Genomic DNA, 17,675 nt, shown 5'->3' on the forward strand with positions numbered 1-17,675 from the left:
TGAAAGGCTCTATTCATCTTTTATTTTAATTTTAAAGTAATATAAATTAAACATTATTTAACAATATACAGTTGGTCGTAGTGGTCTGAACATAATTTACATGTATAATTAAATAAGGAAAGTTATTATTTTTAACCTGTTAAATGACACGACTACTGCAAGGACCCACGGTACTATTTCTAGAGCAAGACATAAAATGGGCTTTGAAATGATGGCCTGAATTCAAGTCTCCTATTGGCTGGCCACTTCCTAAACTAGCTGGTCATGGATAAATAACTGCCATTTTGGCCTCAGTTATCCTGCCTGGAAAATGGATGTAACAGCAGCTGTCAATTCAGGGAGTAGGAGTGAAGATGAATCCATTCGTGTGTATGCCTGGGCCCCAGTAAGCTCTCCTTAACTATGAGCTATGGCGAAGGTTCACCCCTCAGGGCAAGTGGGGAAACAGGGGCCGAGAACTGAAAGAGGTAATAAATGTCAGCCAGGATCCCAAACCAGAGCCCTGTTAGTCTTCCAGGTACACGAAGGGGCTAAAAGCAGCAGATACATCACGCAGAGTTCTCTAAGAAAAGTGCCATATTCAAGGAGGAGGGGAAGTGGCCAGTGCTGTCCCACCACCCAGAGCCATGCCAAGAAAACCAGAGATGATGGCCGGACAGATGCGCCCTCTGGTGGAGGAAGCAAACGCTACAGCAAAGGATCCTACGGATTCTAGACACCAATGGAGGCATTCACAAAACGGGCGGAAAGCAAGACTGTGCAACTGGTCCAGGGCCTCCTAAGTTGTGTGTGGTAGACTGAGGCTGGCTGGTCTGTCCTCCGGACCTCACTTTACAAGGGCCTAGGGATCTTGGAACATAACAGGGCAGAGACTATGTGAAGCCCTGACGATGGGCTCTGATCCCTGGGCTTTTCCATCAAAGGCCACCACTTTCCTTCATTACTGGGATGGAGTAGGAGGTTTCCACACTTACCCCAGCTCAGGGCTCAAGAATATGTATGTTGCTCCAATCTTCCGCAGGGTTCTGCTTCCTGCAAAAGCCGAACTTTTCCTGTGGGCTCCCTCAAGTCTTCCTTGGGCAGTTCACCTTTTTTTTTCTCTCCAATGCACAGCCTCACCGCTCAATCAAATGAGCTTGTCCAGACCCACAGGGCCTCCAAAGGCAGAGAACTACTTCCTGTAAATTACCGCTCCCCTAGCCCCAGATGCGAGCACCAGGGTTTCAGCCACCTGTCAGACTTAAGAGTGCAGGGTTGGGGTACTCCGGGTTCTCGATGACGCCAGGCCCGAACTTGAGCTCCAGAAAGCGGCGGTAGTTGTTAGGGGCCTGCGCCATGAAGCCGGCAAAGGGCAGGGGGACTAGCGGCTGCAGGAAGTGCTCTGGGAACTCCACATCCTGCCGGTGGTCCAGCCATGTGTCCTTCGTCATGACCCCATTGCGGGGGTAGAAGGGCCACAGGTCAACGTGTAGGTGGTTGCTCTCACTGAACTGCACTCGGAAGAAGTCGCCCTCCACTGCCTTCTCCCACACGAAGCCGCGTTCGTCCACTACCGAGCCAGCCTCGGCGCCCCGCAGCTGCTCGCAGTTGCCCACGTCCTCCAGGTAGATGCCCAGGTCTACGTCGTAGTCCCAAGGGATAATGTCACCGTGGCGTGCTGCACCCAGCAACGAGCCGCCCTCCAGCCAGTATCGCACGCCTGCAGCCTCCAGCACGCCCACCACGTAGCGCGCAGTCTCTCGCAGTGCGCGCAGGCAGCAGGGCGGTGTCCAGCGGCCCTCGTACAGGTAGGAAGGTGTGTCGCCTGCTACAGTCCCGAAGCAGCGTGCGCTCTCCTTGCTGCAGCCAAACCATTCGAGCCGCCCGCCCTCCCAGCTCACCAAGCGGATGCCCAGAGCACGCAGCAGCGCAGCCCTCCGCGAGCGCCCCTCGCGATCTGCCTTCCAGCGCGCGTGAGCCGTAGCCAGAGGGGGCTGGCGCGCAGCGGCGAAGGTCAAGTCCAGTAGCTGCACTGTCCAGCCCCGTAGAGCAGTCTGTAAGAAGAGGCTGGTGGCCAGAGGCCGCGCCAAGGGCACCGAGAGGTTGAAGAGGTCGCGGGAGCGCAGTAGTAGCACAGCGTCGCCATCCAGGGCGTCACAGCGCGGTGCGCTGGGTGCTGGACCGTAGCGCGCGGTCCACTCCCGCAGGCTGACGTTCAGTGCCAGGCACCGCGCTGGGTTGGCGGTGGCGACTGGGGCGGCTACCAGGCGCGCGCTGCTCCCTCGGAGCGCCTCCACCATACGCTCCAGGTGGGTTGGTGACTCGGCCCGCACTCCATCAGGGACCAGGGCCACGAACTCGGTGGCTACGTATGTCTCTGGGCGCGAGGCCGCAGCTGGCCGGTCCAGGGCCGGCTGGAGCAGCGCCAAGCGTACGTTGGGGATGCGAGGCAAGGCCAGGGGTGGGTAAGGGAGTGTGTCAGTCGCCACTACCACAGGCTGGGCTGGGTCCTGCTGCAGGAAGGAATCCACCAGCTCTGGCACCGCATTGTCAAAGGCCTCAAACTCCCGAATCAAGACGGTCACCCGGGGTCCAGTGGCAGGAGTCCGGCGGGGGCCCCGTGCCCGGGAGTTTCTGGGCTGGTGGTGTAGCCATGACACGTAAAAGAAGACCAAGAGGTTGAGGATGATGGCGGCTGCCAGGGCAGCCCAGCAGCGGGTGAGCCGCATGGGGCCCGATGTCAGACTCTAGCGGGGACGACCAGGACATCCTGGAGAAAGGATAAAAAGGGAGGCTGGTGCAGGTTTTCAGCAGCCCCCTCCCTCAAACCCTCAGCCCTTCTTCCTGGATCTAATCTCAGGGCTAGCCCTCCAGGACTTCCTACCTGGATAGCTGATCTCTCCCAGCTACCTCCCAGTGTTGAGTCTACTACAGGTGTGGGACACCACACAGTTGTAAATGTACTGCGGAGCTGTGTGTGCAAGACTGGTTAAGATGATCCATTTGATGTTACGTGTATTTGATCACCGTTTTTAAAAGCTGTAGTAATTGTGTAATCCAGCCCTCAGAAAGCAAAAGCAGGAGGATGGAAAGCTCAAGGCGAGCACGGGCTTCACAGCGAGACTTTCTGTCTCAAGAAACAAAACAAAGATCCAAAAGGAGGAAGAGGAGGAAAGAAGCAGCAGCTTGCTGCCCTTTACCCCAGCACTCAGGCAGAGGCAGGTGGATCCCCACGAGTTCAAAGCCAGTCTGGTCTACATAGTGAGTTCCAGGACAACCAGGGCTCAGGCCCTGTTTTTGTCTTTTGGTTTTGTTTTTTTTTTTAAAGATTTATTTATTTATTTATTATGTATACAGTATTCTGTCTGCATGTATATCTGCAGGGCAGAAGAGGGCGCCAGACCTCATTACAGATGGTTGTGAGCCACCATGTGGTCGCTGGGAATTGAACTCAGGACCTCTGGAAGAACAGCCAGTGCTCTTAACCACTGAGCCATCTCTCCAGCCCCCAGGCCCTGTTTGTTTGTTTATTTATTTATTTATTTTAAAGAGGGCTGGGGGCTTAGCTTAGCAATAGAAGCCTAGCCTAGAATTCATCATCAAGTAGCCTGCTCCCCTGAGGTGTGGCTTTTAGTGGCATAATTGCATTGCATAAAAATGTTTCATTCCCAATACAATAAGGAAGGGGGGGGGGGAATCAAACACAAATCAGGGCTGGAGAGATGGTTCAGCAGTGAAGAGCACTGGCTGCTTTTCCAGAGCACTGGAATTCGAATCCCAGCACTATTGAGGCTGCTCACAACTATCTGTAACTCCAGTGCCAGGGGTACCATGGCATGCATGTAGTTAGTACACAAACATGCACACAGGCAAAACACTTGTACATTTAAATAAAAATAAAGGGAGGAAACTGAAGCACAGAAAGGTGAAGTCACTTGTTCAAAGTCACACAGCAGAGAAGAGGGACATGGGATTTGATGCAAGAAGTTAGTTCGAGAATCCTGCTTCAATCCAGTAAACCAGCAGGCATAGTGGCACTCGCCTTTAATCTCGGCATTGCAGAGGCAGAAAGAAGAGGATCTCTATGAGTTTGAGGCCAGCCTGGTGTACACAATGAGACCTTATTTCAAAAACTGAAACACCCTAATAAGCTGTTTTGCTTTGTTGAGATGGGATCTCACTGTGTACGGAAGGCTGGCTTTGAACTAGGAAACTCTTGGGGCTATAGGCCACTATGTCCACCCAACTCGGTTCTTTTTGTTTTTGTTTTTTCAATCAATCACATAGCCCAACTCTTTCACTACATCTCTTCCAGAGCTCAAAAGGCTGAATATGGCACATGAAGTCAGTTTAGTAAGTGGATACTTAATCAAGTACTCTGTGCCAGGCTGTTTGTTTTTGAGACAGGGGCTTAATGTGGGCTAGGTTGACCTTGAACAAGGCATAGAGCTGAGGATGCCTCTACCTACCAAGGACTGGGCTGGGATTACCGGCATGTGCTACCATCTTCCACACTCTACCAGCTAAACTATGCCCTGAGCCCAAACCCTAATCCCAGCCCGTGTTCAGACTCTGTGTTCAGCAGGCCTGAGCAGACAGGCAACCAAAACAACTTAGGTAGGAGGTCAGCAGGGGGCATGAGTGAGTAACACAGGACCTTGCCTAGGAAAAGTGGTCAGGGAAGGGAGAGTGAAGCTAAGACCTTATTGGCTTTCCATTTCTTCCCCTGAACATTTTTTTTTTTTTGGTTTTTTTTTTTTTTTTTTTTTGGTTTTTTGAGACAGGGTTTCTCTGTGGTTTTGGAGTCTGTCCTGGAACTAGCTCTTGTAGACCAGGCTGGTCTCGAACTCACAGAGATCCGCCTGTCTCTGCCTCCCGAGTGCTGGGATTAAAGGCGTGCGCCACCACCGCCCGGCTTCCCCTGAACATTTTACATGCTAGAAGTGGTCTTAAATGTTGTCATCTCAGCTCATAGGAGGTGGAGGCAAGAGGATTAAAAATTCAAGGTCATCCTTGGCCACTGCTTGAGTTGGAGGCCAGTCTGAGCTCCATAAGACTATCAGAAAAATCCCAAACCACCACCACCACCAACAACAACGACGACAAAACAGTGCACAAAGTCTGGTGCGATGGCCCAGCAGGTAAAAGTGCCTGACACTAAGTCTGACCTGAATTTGACCTCCAGGACCCACACAATAGAAGGAACGAATCAACACCAGCAAGCTACCCTCTGACCTCTACACATGTTCATGCAAACAATAAATAAATAAGTGAAAAATTTAAAGTGTATGTAAGTGTATCACTTGGATGTAGCCTGAGCCTTTTCACCCAGGTACAAAAAAAGGAGGTCTATTCAGGAACGCCTTTAAGGACATAGAAAGGGCAGTATCTATGTGATTCTCGTGATATCAAGGAGACTTCTTACCTCCCTAGGTTTCAGACTGAGGGTGATCAAGGATGGTGGCTCTACCTTGAGTCATCTCTGCTGCGGGAGAAACCAGAAAACAACCAATGAGCCAACTCCATGCAACAAGCTGCAGTTTCACCCTACCCACAAAAGAAGTCAAGGACTCTTTTTCTGTTTGAAGTCCACAGGCTGGGTCACAACTTCAGTTGTCTCAGGAGTGGGGTGGGTGGGTAGAAGGTGTGTCAGATATCAGTTGTAAGCTATAACTATCCCTCTTCCATGGTGGTGGGCAGAAATGACCGACAGTAGCTGTTACCATGACAACCTCTTCCCTCGACACATACATCCTTTGGAGATAATTCTAAAACATCCCCTATCTTTGTGATCTCTCTGGATCACTATAAGGTGGGAGATTGCCCTGTTATAGTAGTCAGGGCACGGCTTTCACTCTCATCTCCCTGGAAATGGCTTAGACCCTGTAACCATAGCAACTGTCCCACAGCAGCGCTTCTCTAAATAAAAACACCTGGTTGGTTTGTCCATGGACCTCCCATACAAGAAGGGGCTATGGTTACCATGGTAATGCCAACTGGGTTGGCTGGGGGAGGGGTGGGGCAGAGGCATTCTTAGAGGAATATCTTTGGGGCTGAGTTCTTTTCTACCTGAGCACTAGGTGAGGAGAGGTTGCCATGGTAACTGATGAGGATAGGGTCAGAAGAACCACCAGGGACTTGGGTTACCTTAGCAACCGCCTCCTGGTGCAAAGATAGTAGGTTGGGGCTCCACATATGCAAAATGGGAGAGGGTTGGAAAAGGCCTCCAGGTTGGAAAGGGTTGCTATGACAACAAACTTGGTCAGGACTTAGGACAGATCCCACTCCCGAAATCACCCCAGGTCCTCTATTTTTTTCCTCTTAATGAGTGAAAGTGGTGGTGGGGGGTGTTATTTGCATCTGGAACGGGCTAGGGCTCTGACATTGGGGAGAAAGAAGGCAGAAAGAAAGAAGTCCTGTTCTGTCTCACTCCTCCAAGGGGGACAATTGCAGGGGCTCTAGGTCCTTTGCCTAAGTTGAGGCAGTCCCTCCCCCCTCCCCGGTCAGTATCCCAGAACGTACACACCACCGGGGTCGACCCCGGGTGGGCGAGGCTCGCGCCCAACCCTGTGCTCGCCTCCGCTCCCCTCGCCCGCCCGTCGAGCACGCGCGCGCGAGGTGGGGGTGTGTATGTGTGAAGCTGCGCGTCCGCGCAGGCGCGAGGCAGAACGGGCGCGCGGGCCGGCCCCGGGGCCTCCATGATGGAGGAGCGAGCGGCCGCCGCGGTCGCCTCGGCCGCCTCCTCCTGTCGCCCTTTGGGCTCGGGCACGGCTCCCAACCCGACGGCGGCGGCCCCGGCCTCCAGCCCTGCTCCTGGGCCCGGCCCGGTAGGTAAAGGAGGTGGCGGTGGTGGCAGTCCGGGCCCCACAGCGGGTCCGGAGCCCCTCAGCCTGCCTGGGATCCTGCATTTTATCCAACACGAGTGGGCACGCTTCGAAGCCGAAAAGGCCCGCTGGGAGGCCGAGCGCGCCGAGCTGCAGGTGAGCGCCGCCGCCGCCCTCCCGCGCCCCCCGCCCCGGTCCTCCCCGGCCCGGCCTCGCCTCACCCGCCGCCGCCGCCGCCATCTTGAAGCAATGGCCGCCGGGACGGCCGGGAGGGGGCGGGCGGGGACAGCAACGGGCCGGCGGCAGGGTCCCCGGGGCCTCGGGGCGGGACGCCGGCCCGGCTCGGCCCGGCCGAAGGAGTTGAGCCGGGCCGAGGCGGCAGGGAGCCGCGAGTGGGAGCGTCGGGCCCAAGCCTACGGGTACCTGAGCGATGCGAGTCGGGGTCCTCGGGGACAGGGTGCTGAGAAAGTGGATGGGGTCTGGGCGAGTAAAAATGCCTCGCATCCGGATCCTAACCAGATGCTAGCTGTCAGGGTGGGATGGACGAGGTGCCTTTTGGCGCGACACATGTTTGACATCCACTGGGTGCCAGGAGTGAAGAGAGAAAGTCTTGAGAGCTGGGATGGGTACCTGGGGGGAGTGTCTGGCCTGAAGGAATTGAAAAGTGACTGTGTGAAGACTTCTGAGGGTGGGAGGAAGCTTTATGGGAGGTGTCCCAGGATGAAGTATGTAGCCTCTTGTTCAAGAAGGACACTTTGGGCATGTGTGGGTTCCATGTAGGGAAGGGGTCATTTGGGCGGACTCACGGAGAGTGCAGAGGACTTACTCTAGGAATCTCTAGGAGAACTTGAGAGTGGGGCGCGACAGTTTGGGGGCTTGGAGGGAGTAGAGTGATGGTTCTGGTGTGAAGATGTGAAGATGTTAGGTAGTTCTCCTGAACTGGAGAGGCATCTGCTGGATATATGCAGTGTGAAGACAAGAGCACCTGTAATGGACAGAGGAATGGGGAATAGGGGGAAGGCAGCATATGGGGGAACCCCATGAGAGAAGTGTTTGTGCGAACTCCTGAAAAGGGACTTCATGGTTTGTGGAGAAGAAATGTGCCAGGTGATGGTTCACCGAATAGGAGTTGGGCTGGGCTCTGTGACCTTGAACAAGGTCCTGCTTGTGGATAGTGGTCTTTCAGAACTAAGAATCAGAAAGGTGAGCACTTCAAGTCCTTCAGGGATGGGCCACCAGGAGTCAAATGGTTCTTAGGCTGGGATGTTATTAGCAGAAATAGTCAGTACTTGGCTTCTGGCAAACCATTTTTGTGTTTGCAAAGTGCTCGTTCCTGTCTAATTGAAGTAGGGCCCCAAATAAGGGACTGATTCGAATTTTGTCCATGGGATGAACTAAGAGAACATCTTACTTTTCTCCCTTCCTTAGCTAGCCGTAGCTGAGGCTGTGGTGGGGGAGAAATCCTTATGTAAGTGCTCCTCATGTTGTGCCCAACACTATAACTAAGGCTCTTTCCCAGCACACATTTCATCAGATCTTCTCAATACCCCATTATGTAGGCAGGCCAATGTCATTACCTCACTCAGCAATAATGACAGCAACTGCTATTTTTTCAGGGCATATTATGTGCTGGACACTGTATTAAGTACTGTGATACCTGCTATCACAATTTTTGTAGCATTCTGAGAGGGGAAATGGTATCTCTTCCTCTCTTTTTTAAACAAGCGGAGGAGGAATGGGGTTTTGAGAAGGCAAATACTGCGGATCACAGCAGTGAGTGGCAGTGCTGATCTTTCCTCTCTCCCTTACTCAGCACAGGTGAGGAAAGTCTCCAGGGAAGCTTAGAGGCCTCAGCAGGTCACCCAAGCCATCATAGCAGAGTGAGGGCTGAATCTTAACATGGGCACTTAACATGGGCACAACTGATAGCATCCACTATAACAAATACCCTGTCCCCTTGCTGTGTAGCACAAGCTCAACTAAAACTTACCATCCTCCTGCCTCAGCATTCTAAGTGTTGGGATTACAGGTGTGTGCTACCTCTTAATGAGAGGTGTGTGTCTGTCCCCACAGTTTTGTGGAACTCATGAAGAGCATCATCACTTTGTACTTTTGTTACATTAAGTCAAACATTAGGGTGTGTGTGTGTGTGTGTGTACATGCCCAGAATGAATGGAAATGTGCTTATACCATTTTGTGACTTTCCATAAGTCATACATTAAGTCTCCTTTTCCTATCTGCACAGAGAGCTCTATTTTGATAATGGCATAGCATTCCCTTGAGTATTTATACCATCACTTACTTATTTTGACCCTTGTCAATGGATGTTTAGGATTGTTTCCACCTTTCCAACCCTGTCAAAAATATCTCTGAAGCCTCAAGAGACAGTTCAGTTGGTAAAGCACTTGCTGAGCAAAGGAGTTGAGTTTGATCCTCCAGAACCCATGTAAAAGGCAGGCATGGAGACACACACTTGGAATCCGGTAGTGGAGACGGGCAGGTTCCTGGGACTCAGTAGCTAGTTAGCTTTCCCACTAAGAGCTCCAGGCTAATGAGAGGTCCTGTCTCAAAAAAACAGGGTAGAGGGTGCCTAGAGAATGGTGCTTCTAGATAAGCATGCATTCATAGACACACACACACACACACTATGGCTTTGATAACTGACTGAGTTTATGGTGTATGAATGTGTTTTGCTTCAAGATAGGGTCTCACTATGTAGCTCTGGCTTTCCTGGAACTTACTGTGTAGACCAGGCTAGCTTTGAACTCACAGAGATCTGCCTGCCTCTGCCTCTGAGTCCTGGGACTAAAGGCATGCTCTGCCTCACCTGTTAAATTTTATTTTTAAGTTTAAAATTAAGTTTGTTTATTGTGGAGGTCAGATGACAAATCACAGGAGTTGATTTTCTCCTTTGACCATGTGGCTTCTGAGATGGAACTTAGGCAGCAGACTTGGCAGTTGGCATCTTTACTCACTGAATCATCCTTGGCTCATGCAACTCTTTCCATTTATTTATTTTAAATATTTATTTGTCTGTCTATTTGTGTATTTACTTTTGAGGAAGAGTCTTGCTGTGTGGCTGTGGCAGTATTAGAACTTCATATGTAGATTAAGCTAGCCTTAAACTCACAGAAATACCCCCCTCACACAGATCAACATACACCTAGCTCCTGAGTGCTGGAATTAAAAGCACTTGGTACTGACCACATTTGGCCCCTTTTTATTTTTGAGTTAGGTCTTATTCTGTAGCCATAATGGCCTCGAACTCACAATCCTTGTGTCTCAGCCTCTGGAGTGCTGGAACTACAGGTCTGCACTGTTACAGGAATAGTCCCATTCTTTGTAATGGGTGAACATCAACACGTCTGACAAGCAACATCCCTTCTCACCTTTCTTCCATTCAGCACTCAGACTTTCTGAAGGGCAACTTCCATGAGAACCTTCATGACGGGGCAGTATTGGTACTGAGGAGCTGTCCCTAGCTGTTTATGATACAATGTCCAGGACACAGGTGGGAAAAAGGCTGGCCAGGAAACTCCAGAGTTCAGAGCAGAGTTCTCAGGAGCAGAGGATATGGCCCCTCAGAAACTTTAGACCAGCAGAAAAGACTGCTTTATTCAGGAGACTGCAGAGAACTGTCAGTACTCTTGCATAGTTGATTGTGGGATTCTGCTATGTGCTTCTGAAAAGGGAGTCCTTGGGGAGAGATCTGAACCTGCTGTTCTTGCAATGGAGAGAGTAGATGAGGCTCCAGGGAGAAAGTGTGCAGTTCCCTCCTCCACTCAGCCTCTTGGGCACTCTGGGATCCAGTGAAAGCTTGCCCTGTCAGGAGCTGTGTGAGCTATAGGCTCCAGGCCACATACTGAATGGGGAGCTTGAGGATGAGAAGATGTGCAGCAGGAGAGGCTCTGTGTTCCAGGAGGATGCTGCCTTAGAGGAGCAGCCCCAAGTCAGAACTCAGGGTGTTGGGGCCTTGTGGCTGGAAGGTGTGGCACTTCTAGCTCTTAGCTCCCCTGCTGCCCTCATGTAGGAGACTGACAGGCTGGTGCCAACATTTCCCATTTTTGGTGGGATTCCACCAATCTAAGACACTTCAGCCACATCTTCCTGATTCTCCTTCCTCTCTTCTCTACCAGAGGAACTGGCAAGAGGACAGCAGACCAAGAGGGTGCTGGGGAGGCTCCTACTCAGCTAGTCTCAGTACTTCTGGGTTTAAAAAAAAAAGGTTTTATTGGATTTATGTGTTTGCTGAGATTACAAGCATTAATGTTACCATGCTCAATTTTATGTGGTGCTGGATATCAAATTCAGGGCTTCATGCGTGCTAGGCCAGCACTCTGATTGACATCCTCAGCTCAGTTCCAGGGTTCTATGTTTTGTTTTTTTTTTTTTTTTTTTTTTAATTGGGGTGCCTCTTTGAGCTTTGCTAAATTCACACTTGGTTCTCCACATTGTAGCTGTAATGCCTTTGGTACACACTTGGTTATAGCTTTCTTCTGTGGCCTCCCTGTGCTCTTCCGGTAGACATCATGTTCATCTCTGTGGCCCATGATGTTTACTGTCTCCCATTTTGTTCACTAACCTTAGTTCCCATTCTGGTGTACCCTTGCTGTACTTTTAAGAGTACTGTTAGTTTGCCTTGCCCTGTTGTCTGTTTTCTGCCTGCAGCTCCCTTACCTAACTTCTGATCAGCCTCAGTCCTCTGTTAACTCTGGGTAAAAAATGGAGGTGAGGGATAGCAAGCCTGGTCACAGGGACAGGGAAGATAGGTCAAGGACCCTGCTAGCCCTGAGGAGAATGAGCAGCTTGAATAGGCATTTGAGCATTCCCTGGAGGAACCGGGCAGGTCAGCCTGTGAGTTTTTGGGGGAGCCCAGGAAGCACTTCAAAACTGATGTGCAGGAAGACAGCCATCCACAAGGGCCTGGCCTCCCAAGCCTTTCTCCCTGATGCGTCTTGGTTCAAGGATTAGGTCCCTTTGACTAGCTGGAATTTTGAATTAGTGGACAGGGAGAGAAAAATGAAGAGAGGCAAAGGCAGGGACTGGTATGGCAGCCCTCATTGCAGATTAGAGCTACATATGAGGGACAGTGCCATGGTACTCTATTCTCTTAAAAGAGGAAGGCTCGATGAACTACTTAGTGTCTGCAGCAAATCAGTGGCAGAGCCAGACCTGGCTCTTAGGCTGCTTTGGGCTAGAACAGTGGAGCCATTCTGGGAAAGCCAGAAAGAGCCCCATGCTCTGGACTTTGGTAGAAGGGCTTCCAGAACATGATTGGTGGTGCCTCAAAGGCTTTTGGCTCAATGTTTCTAAATGGTCTTTTGACAGACTGGAGTTGACTAGGGCATCCCAGCTAGCAGTCAGGGAGGAGAGGGTGGCAGGAACCATACGCCATGTCTGTGACACATCTATCTCCTCATGCCCTGGGCAGCATAAAGCTTCAAACTGCTTCTGCATTGCAGCGGGAGCTGAGCCCAGCCTCCTACTCTTGTCCCTGAGTGCCAGAAGTAGCTTCCTACGCCTCGCAGCAACAGATGCTCTGAAGGAATAGTGGGATACCACCTCCACCAGCAACCATAGGGACAGCAGCTGATGGGGGAAGGGGGGAATTCAGGGCTGTTAATGCTTAACACCCCCAACACATCCCTGACCTAACTCCTCAGAAGGCCACGGTCAAGTCAGGCTGGGCTGTCCCTGTTTGAACTTCATGGGTTAAAAATGGCTCCTCAGCTTTTTTCTTTTCTTTTTTTAAAGGTAAAGTCTTATCTTAGCCCACACTGGACTTGAACTCATAGCAATCCCTGTGCCTTAGCCTCCTGAGTGGTGAGATTATAGACAGAGCTCTTTTGTGAGTGATACACCTAGAGATTCTGGAGGAAGACTCAGCTTGACCTCACTTCTTACTGAATCCTGGCATCCATGGGGGAGAGGCTGAAGCTGTGCCTGAATGGGGAGGGAGACACAGCATCAGTGACCCTTAGTCCCTGCTGTCCTCCTTTCTCTTCTGTCCCAGGCTCAGGTGGCTTTCCTCCAGGGTGAGAGGAAAGGCCAAGAGAATCTAAAGACAGACCTGGTGCGGCGGATCAAGATGCTGGAGTATGCGCTGAAGCAGGAGAGGTGAGCCCTGCCCTTGCCAGAGAGGTCACTGTTCCAGAGAGGGTGGCAAGCTGCTAGCTCACTCCTGCCAGCAAAGGAAATTTCTTCACCTTCCTCTTCCCATCATCCCTAGGAGTGGGTGAAGCAGCTTGTAGTAGGTGGGATTCAGATGCCAGCAGCAGCATTAGGGGCTATGGCAAACCTACTGTGTGCACCAATTCTGAACAGCTGCTACCTTGCTTATTCTTGCCATAGTCTGATGGTGTTGCTGGCCATGGTTCTGGGACGGAACTGAGGCTTCAGGAGGAGGGTAACTGAAAGTCTTAGAGCTGGTGTCTGGGGGCAGGGTGTGAATGAAGGAATCCTTGGAACTTGGGCTTTCTGAGGTAGTCTCTTTCCCTGTCTGCTCTTCTCTACTCATTTGTTATTTACCCTTTTAGGGCCAAGTATCATAAACTGAAGTTCGGGACAGACCTGAATCAGGGGGAGAAGAAGGCAGATCTGTCAGAACAAGGTACCCGCCCTTGCATCCTCCCTTGGCCACCCCCGGCACAGCAGCTGCTTGGCATAGAGAAGTTGCAGATGGCCTGCGCTTTTTTACTTTGCTCCATGAAATGCAGCAGTGGCCATAGGGTTGCAGTGGGGTTTAGTCAGACACTGTGTTCAGCCCTACCTGTCTGTCATCCTGCTGTCTTCAGGGACATTATGGCTGCTCCAGCAGCTCCCGCCTCCTCCTGTTAGGAGAGTGAGTGAGACTATTTGTGGCATGCTGTGGAAAGCGTAGGAAGGCCATCATCGATGAGCTGGTGTTTGCACTGGGCTGTCATTCAGTCATTTACCCTCAAAATTTGATATGTGATGTGCTGGCTTCCTGTCACAGAACAGGAGCACAGCAGAGAGCAGAATAGATGTGGTTCTGTTCTGTGGGCACTGGTAGCTTAAGCTTCTGGAAGGAGGGATCAGATGCCCATGGGAGTAAGAGAATGTTTTCAGGTGAGGCACTAGTACTTAGTCAGTGTAGGTAGACTCTGTGGCAAGGGCAGCGTGCTTGACTGTGCTGGTGATGCTGGGAGCTTGGTCCAGGGCTCTGTAAAGGCCTTGCCTGCAGGGCTAAGAAAGGTCATCAGCTATTGCCATGCTTCTCCTACCGAGATAATAAGCTCTTGATTGGTGTGGCCCAGGCATGTAGCACGGCCTTACAGATGCCCAGTGGATACCTGATGAGCAATTCACAGAACAGGTGTCTCAGCCAGCCTCACCTCATCGTGAGAGGTGAGAGCTGTAGCATGGAAGGCAGGCTCATAGGCGCTCAGAGCTGCTCCAGGAAGTGCAGCCAGACTGCCCACTCCTTGCATAAGAAAACAGCAGCCAGCCCTGCGTGTGGAGGCACAGCTCTGCTATTATAGGGGGTGGTGATGGTTGGCAGAGGCCAGTCAAGAGCCTAGCAGCGTGGAGAACTTCCAAAAGAGGAGTCACGCTGAGTGGGAGAGTGAGTGGAGCACACTCAGGAAGTGGGGACAAGGCCTGTGATGGTAGTAGATTTGGACTTGATGGGAGAGGATGGAAGGGTTACAGGAAGTGTCGGTGTCCTGACTGAGACGCTCTCCTCTTTTCTCTCTAGTCTCCAATGGCCCTGTGGAGACGGTCACACTGGAGAACAGCCCATTGGTGTGGAAGGAGGGCCGACAGCTTTTGCGACAGTGAGTGGGTGGGGAGGGATGGAACAGGATGGGGCACGAAACACACAGCATACTTGGCTCAGAAGATAAACCCAAGGAATCCACAGTCTTTCCTGTCCCCACTGGGACGTGAACTATCAGGATCCCACCCAAACAGATCTGGAATGACCCATCAGCCCATGGGAACTAGAGGGAAGGCTTGCAGCAGGGGGCACCCTCCCACATCCTGAACTTGACCCTGCATGCCTTTCTGACATTTCCTTTTAAAAGAATAATGTTGGGAAAAATTCTTTTTCAAAGAGTGAAATTAAATTATAGTAGTATTAGTACCTGGGTGCTGTGGGTTCAACCCAGGACCTCAGAGAAGGTGAGCCCTATTGTCTTACCCTCTGAGAGGTGAGCTGTCCTGCCTCCTGAGAGGAGAGAGGCCCCAAACAGAATCAGTGGGCCATCAGCCTCCAGCCAAGTCAGTATTTTTGTTACTTTAAAAATTTTAGCATTTTAGGATACTTGAGAAGTAAATAGTCCCAGTAAACAATCCCATTTCTGAGGAAATGTGACCCTGTACAAATTGACATCTCCACCATCAGCCCCAGCACTTGGAGGGGTGTCCTGAGTCACGAATGGAGTGCTCTGTGCTGTGTTAAGAGCCGCGACTCTCCTTTTACTGTTCTTAGGCTTTGTAATGCTTTGACTTATTATCAAATCCTCCATATAAATTAGCTAGGTTACGTAATGTTAAAAATTTTGTGGGTGGAGTGTGGCTTAAGGGTTGAGTCCTTACTGCAGGGAAGGCCCTGGAGTCCATCCCCAGTACCACAGAAATCACCACCATGTAATAGGCACGCTTCTGGAAAGCCAAAGGTCTCGAGAGCCAATCCATTGTGAGGCTTAGGACTCGTGACAGACCTCAGGAAGCTGACCTTGACTGCTTTCAGCTCAGTCTTTGCAAACCACTGCTAACGTAAGTGGGCACAAATAACCCCAGAGGGCTGAAACAAATATAATGAGAGCCAATCACAGTGTCTGTACTGTGTAACTACTGGCTTGCCCTGATTCACTGGTACCGAGACCATTTAATAAATACAAGGAGGACCTACAGTAGGCTCCCAGGCAGTCATCTCTAGAGCTCACCTTCCAGATTGCCAGGTTTCTCTACCTCTCTTGTCCCCTGGGAGATAAGAGCCTGGGCCACACACAGGCATTACAGAGATGAGACAAGCAAAGGAGGGCACAGGCACCCAAAGGGGCCTCTAGCAGAGCAGCAAGGCAGTATTGCCCCTTAACTTTGGAAGCTGCAGATACCCATGATTGACTTTTTGATCTTTTTCTCTTCTTTTTCTTTTTCCTTTAGGCCAGTCTCAGCTGGCTTCAGTTTTTTAAGTTGCAGAAGTAATAAATGCTCAGGTGTAGAAGTAAGTAGAACAATCCACAGCGCTCTCTTGCAGGCTGCGGATATAGCGCAGCGGTAGAGCGCTTGCCTCGCATGCTCAAGGCCCTGGGGTCCATCCCCAGTACCGCAGAAAAAAACAGTGTACTCTTGTGTCCTGGATCCTTCCCTGCAGAGGTCACTGTTGCTCAGTTATGTTTGTCTTTTAGGCATCCCAGAAGCAAGTACAAGTGTGTCTCTGTGTGTGATGAAAACATACACACACCTTCACACTCTTTTTTCCATTTTTATAAAGCCTGGAATCACATGGAGCATGGTACATACACCATGTTCGCTGTGCTGCTGATCATAGTCATCTTTCTGTGGCTCTCTGCCTTCGTCACCTTCTGCCTAGCGTCCATCAATGGACATCTGGCTTTTCCTGCACATGGGCTCTCCCCTACATGTCGGGGACACAGTGTGCCATAACAGCGTGCATGGGGACCAGGGCTTCCATTGAGAAGTATCAGAAGCCAGGCTGCTGCTCAGGGCTTGCTTCTGAAAAATTGCCGTCTGCTCTTTGGTGGCCCCTCGGAAGACTGCTGGGTTCTGCATGGCATGTGTTTCCTGACCTGGCTCTGCTTCCACAGGTACCTGGAAGAGGTGGGCTACACAGATACCATCTTGGACATGCGGTCCAAGCGAGTGCGTTCCCTTCTGGGCCGTTCAGTGGAACTCAATGGGGCCACTGAGCCTATCGAGGGGGCTCCCAGGGCTTCACCAGGCCCTGGGGGACTTAGTGGTGGCGAGTCTCTGCTGGTAAAACAGATCGAGGAACAGATCAAAAGGTGAGACCCTGAGCAGGAATGTTGTTCTTTCCCCTTGAGTAAGGCTGAGCAGTAAATCAGCTGTTTCCAGCTATTCCGCCAGTCCTTCTAGATTATGTTGTGGGCTCCACCATTGCTAGGCTTCCCCTTTAGGTTGTCACACGGTCTTTTTTCCAAGCTGAGGTTAGACCTCGGGTGGTTTGGTTGCAGAGGGAAACGTGAGGCCTCTACCCTTGTCTTAGGGGGCTCATTTTGTTCATCTTCCCATCAGTAGTTGGTATTCATCAGGAGCAGTAACATCATCATTAGGTGATGCTAAGTGCTATGAAGAATGTGAAGAGAGTGACAGGAGATTGCCAGGTACTGTGGCACGCCCCTGTGGTCCCAGCTGCTCAGGAGGCAGAGGCAGGAGATTGTTTGAGCCCAGGGGGTTGGAGACCAGCCTGGCCAGGAAAAAAAAAGTGACAGAAGTAGTGCTCTGCTTGGTAGCTGGGAGGGAGGACCACTTTGTGGAGGTAGCATTTGGCCAGAGAGTAGCGGGAAAGAGTGCTCTCCAGGCAAGGGAAGTATTGAGAGCCGGATTCTGAGACAGAAAGGGCTTGATGTGTGTGGGAAGCAGGAGACCTGTGTGGCATGGCTGCTGCAGTAAACACATGAGCCTTGTGGCCTGTGGTCTGTGGTGAGGCCAGATCTCAGGAGGCAGATCACGGAGTGCCTCCCAGGCCATGATAAACAGTGGATGCTTACCCACAGGGCTGTGGGAAGCCAGTGGTTTCTAGCAGAGGTATATCATCTGATATCTTAGTCTGCTTTGAGGAGAGATTGCGGAAGCAGGGAGACCAGCTGGGGGCTTACCGTGGGATCTAGGCCAGAGCTAATGGATTTAGCAATGGACAGGTAA

General features: G+C 51.3%; 2 protein-coding genes across 4 annotated transcripts in view; one reads left to right on the top strand and one right to left on the bottom strand.

The window, feature by feature from the left end:
- Window positions 1-7,060, bottom strand: Fkrp (fukutin related protein). Of its 2 annotated transcripts, none has more exons than XM_057762260.1 (3): window positions 7,025-7,060; window positions 5,405-5,461; window positions 1-2,749 (listed from the first exon to the last, which is right to left on the bottom strand). In XM_057762260.1, the coding sequence occupies exon 3, from the start codon at window positions 2,706-2,708 to the stop codon at window positions 1,224-1,226; it is 1,485 nt and encodes a 494-aa protein (XP_057618243.1). In that variant the 5' UTR covers window positions 2,709-2,749; window positions 5,405-5,461; window positions 7,025-7,060; the 3' UTR covers window positions 1-1,223. The 2 variants fall into 2 exon arrangements, with proteins under 2 accessions (XP_057618243.1, XP_057618242.1); XM_057762259.1 differs by having other exon boundaries at window positions 5,405-5,464; window positions 7,025-7,050.
- The window catches only part of Strn4 (striatin 4), a 25,327-nt gene continuing 14,299 nt past the window's right edge, over window positions 6,648-17,675 (top strand). For both annotated transcript variants that reach the window (XM_057762257.1, XM_057762256.1), the window contains exons 1-5: window positions 6,648-6,959; window positions 12,817-12,920; window positions 13,340-13,413; window positions 14,521-14,599; window positions 16,598-16,795. In XM_057762257.1, the coding sequence (XP_057618240.1) occupies window positions 6,678-6,959; window positions 12,817-12,920; window positions 13,340-13,413; window positions 14,521-14,599; window positions 16,598-16,795 (737 nt within the window). In that variant the 5' untranslated portion in view covers window positions 6,648-6,677. The remainder of the gene's footprint in view (window positions 6,960-12,816; window positions 12,921-13,339; window positions 13,414-14,520; window positions 14,600-16,597; window positions 16,796-17,675) is intronic.

This window comes from Chionomys nivalis, chromosome 2 (genome assembly GCF_950005125.1).
Source record: "Chionomys nivalis chromosome 2, mChiNiv1.1, whole genome shotgun sequence".
Lineage (NCBI taxonomy): Eukaryota > Metazoa > Chordata > Mammalia > Rodentia > Cricetidae > Chionomys > Chionomys nivalis.

Coding starts and splice junctions, on each gene's coding strand:
- Fkrp (XM_057762260.1), bottom strand. CDS start 2,708: ATGCGGCTCACCCGCTGCTGGGCTGCCCTGGCAGCCGCCATCATCCTC.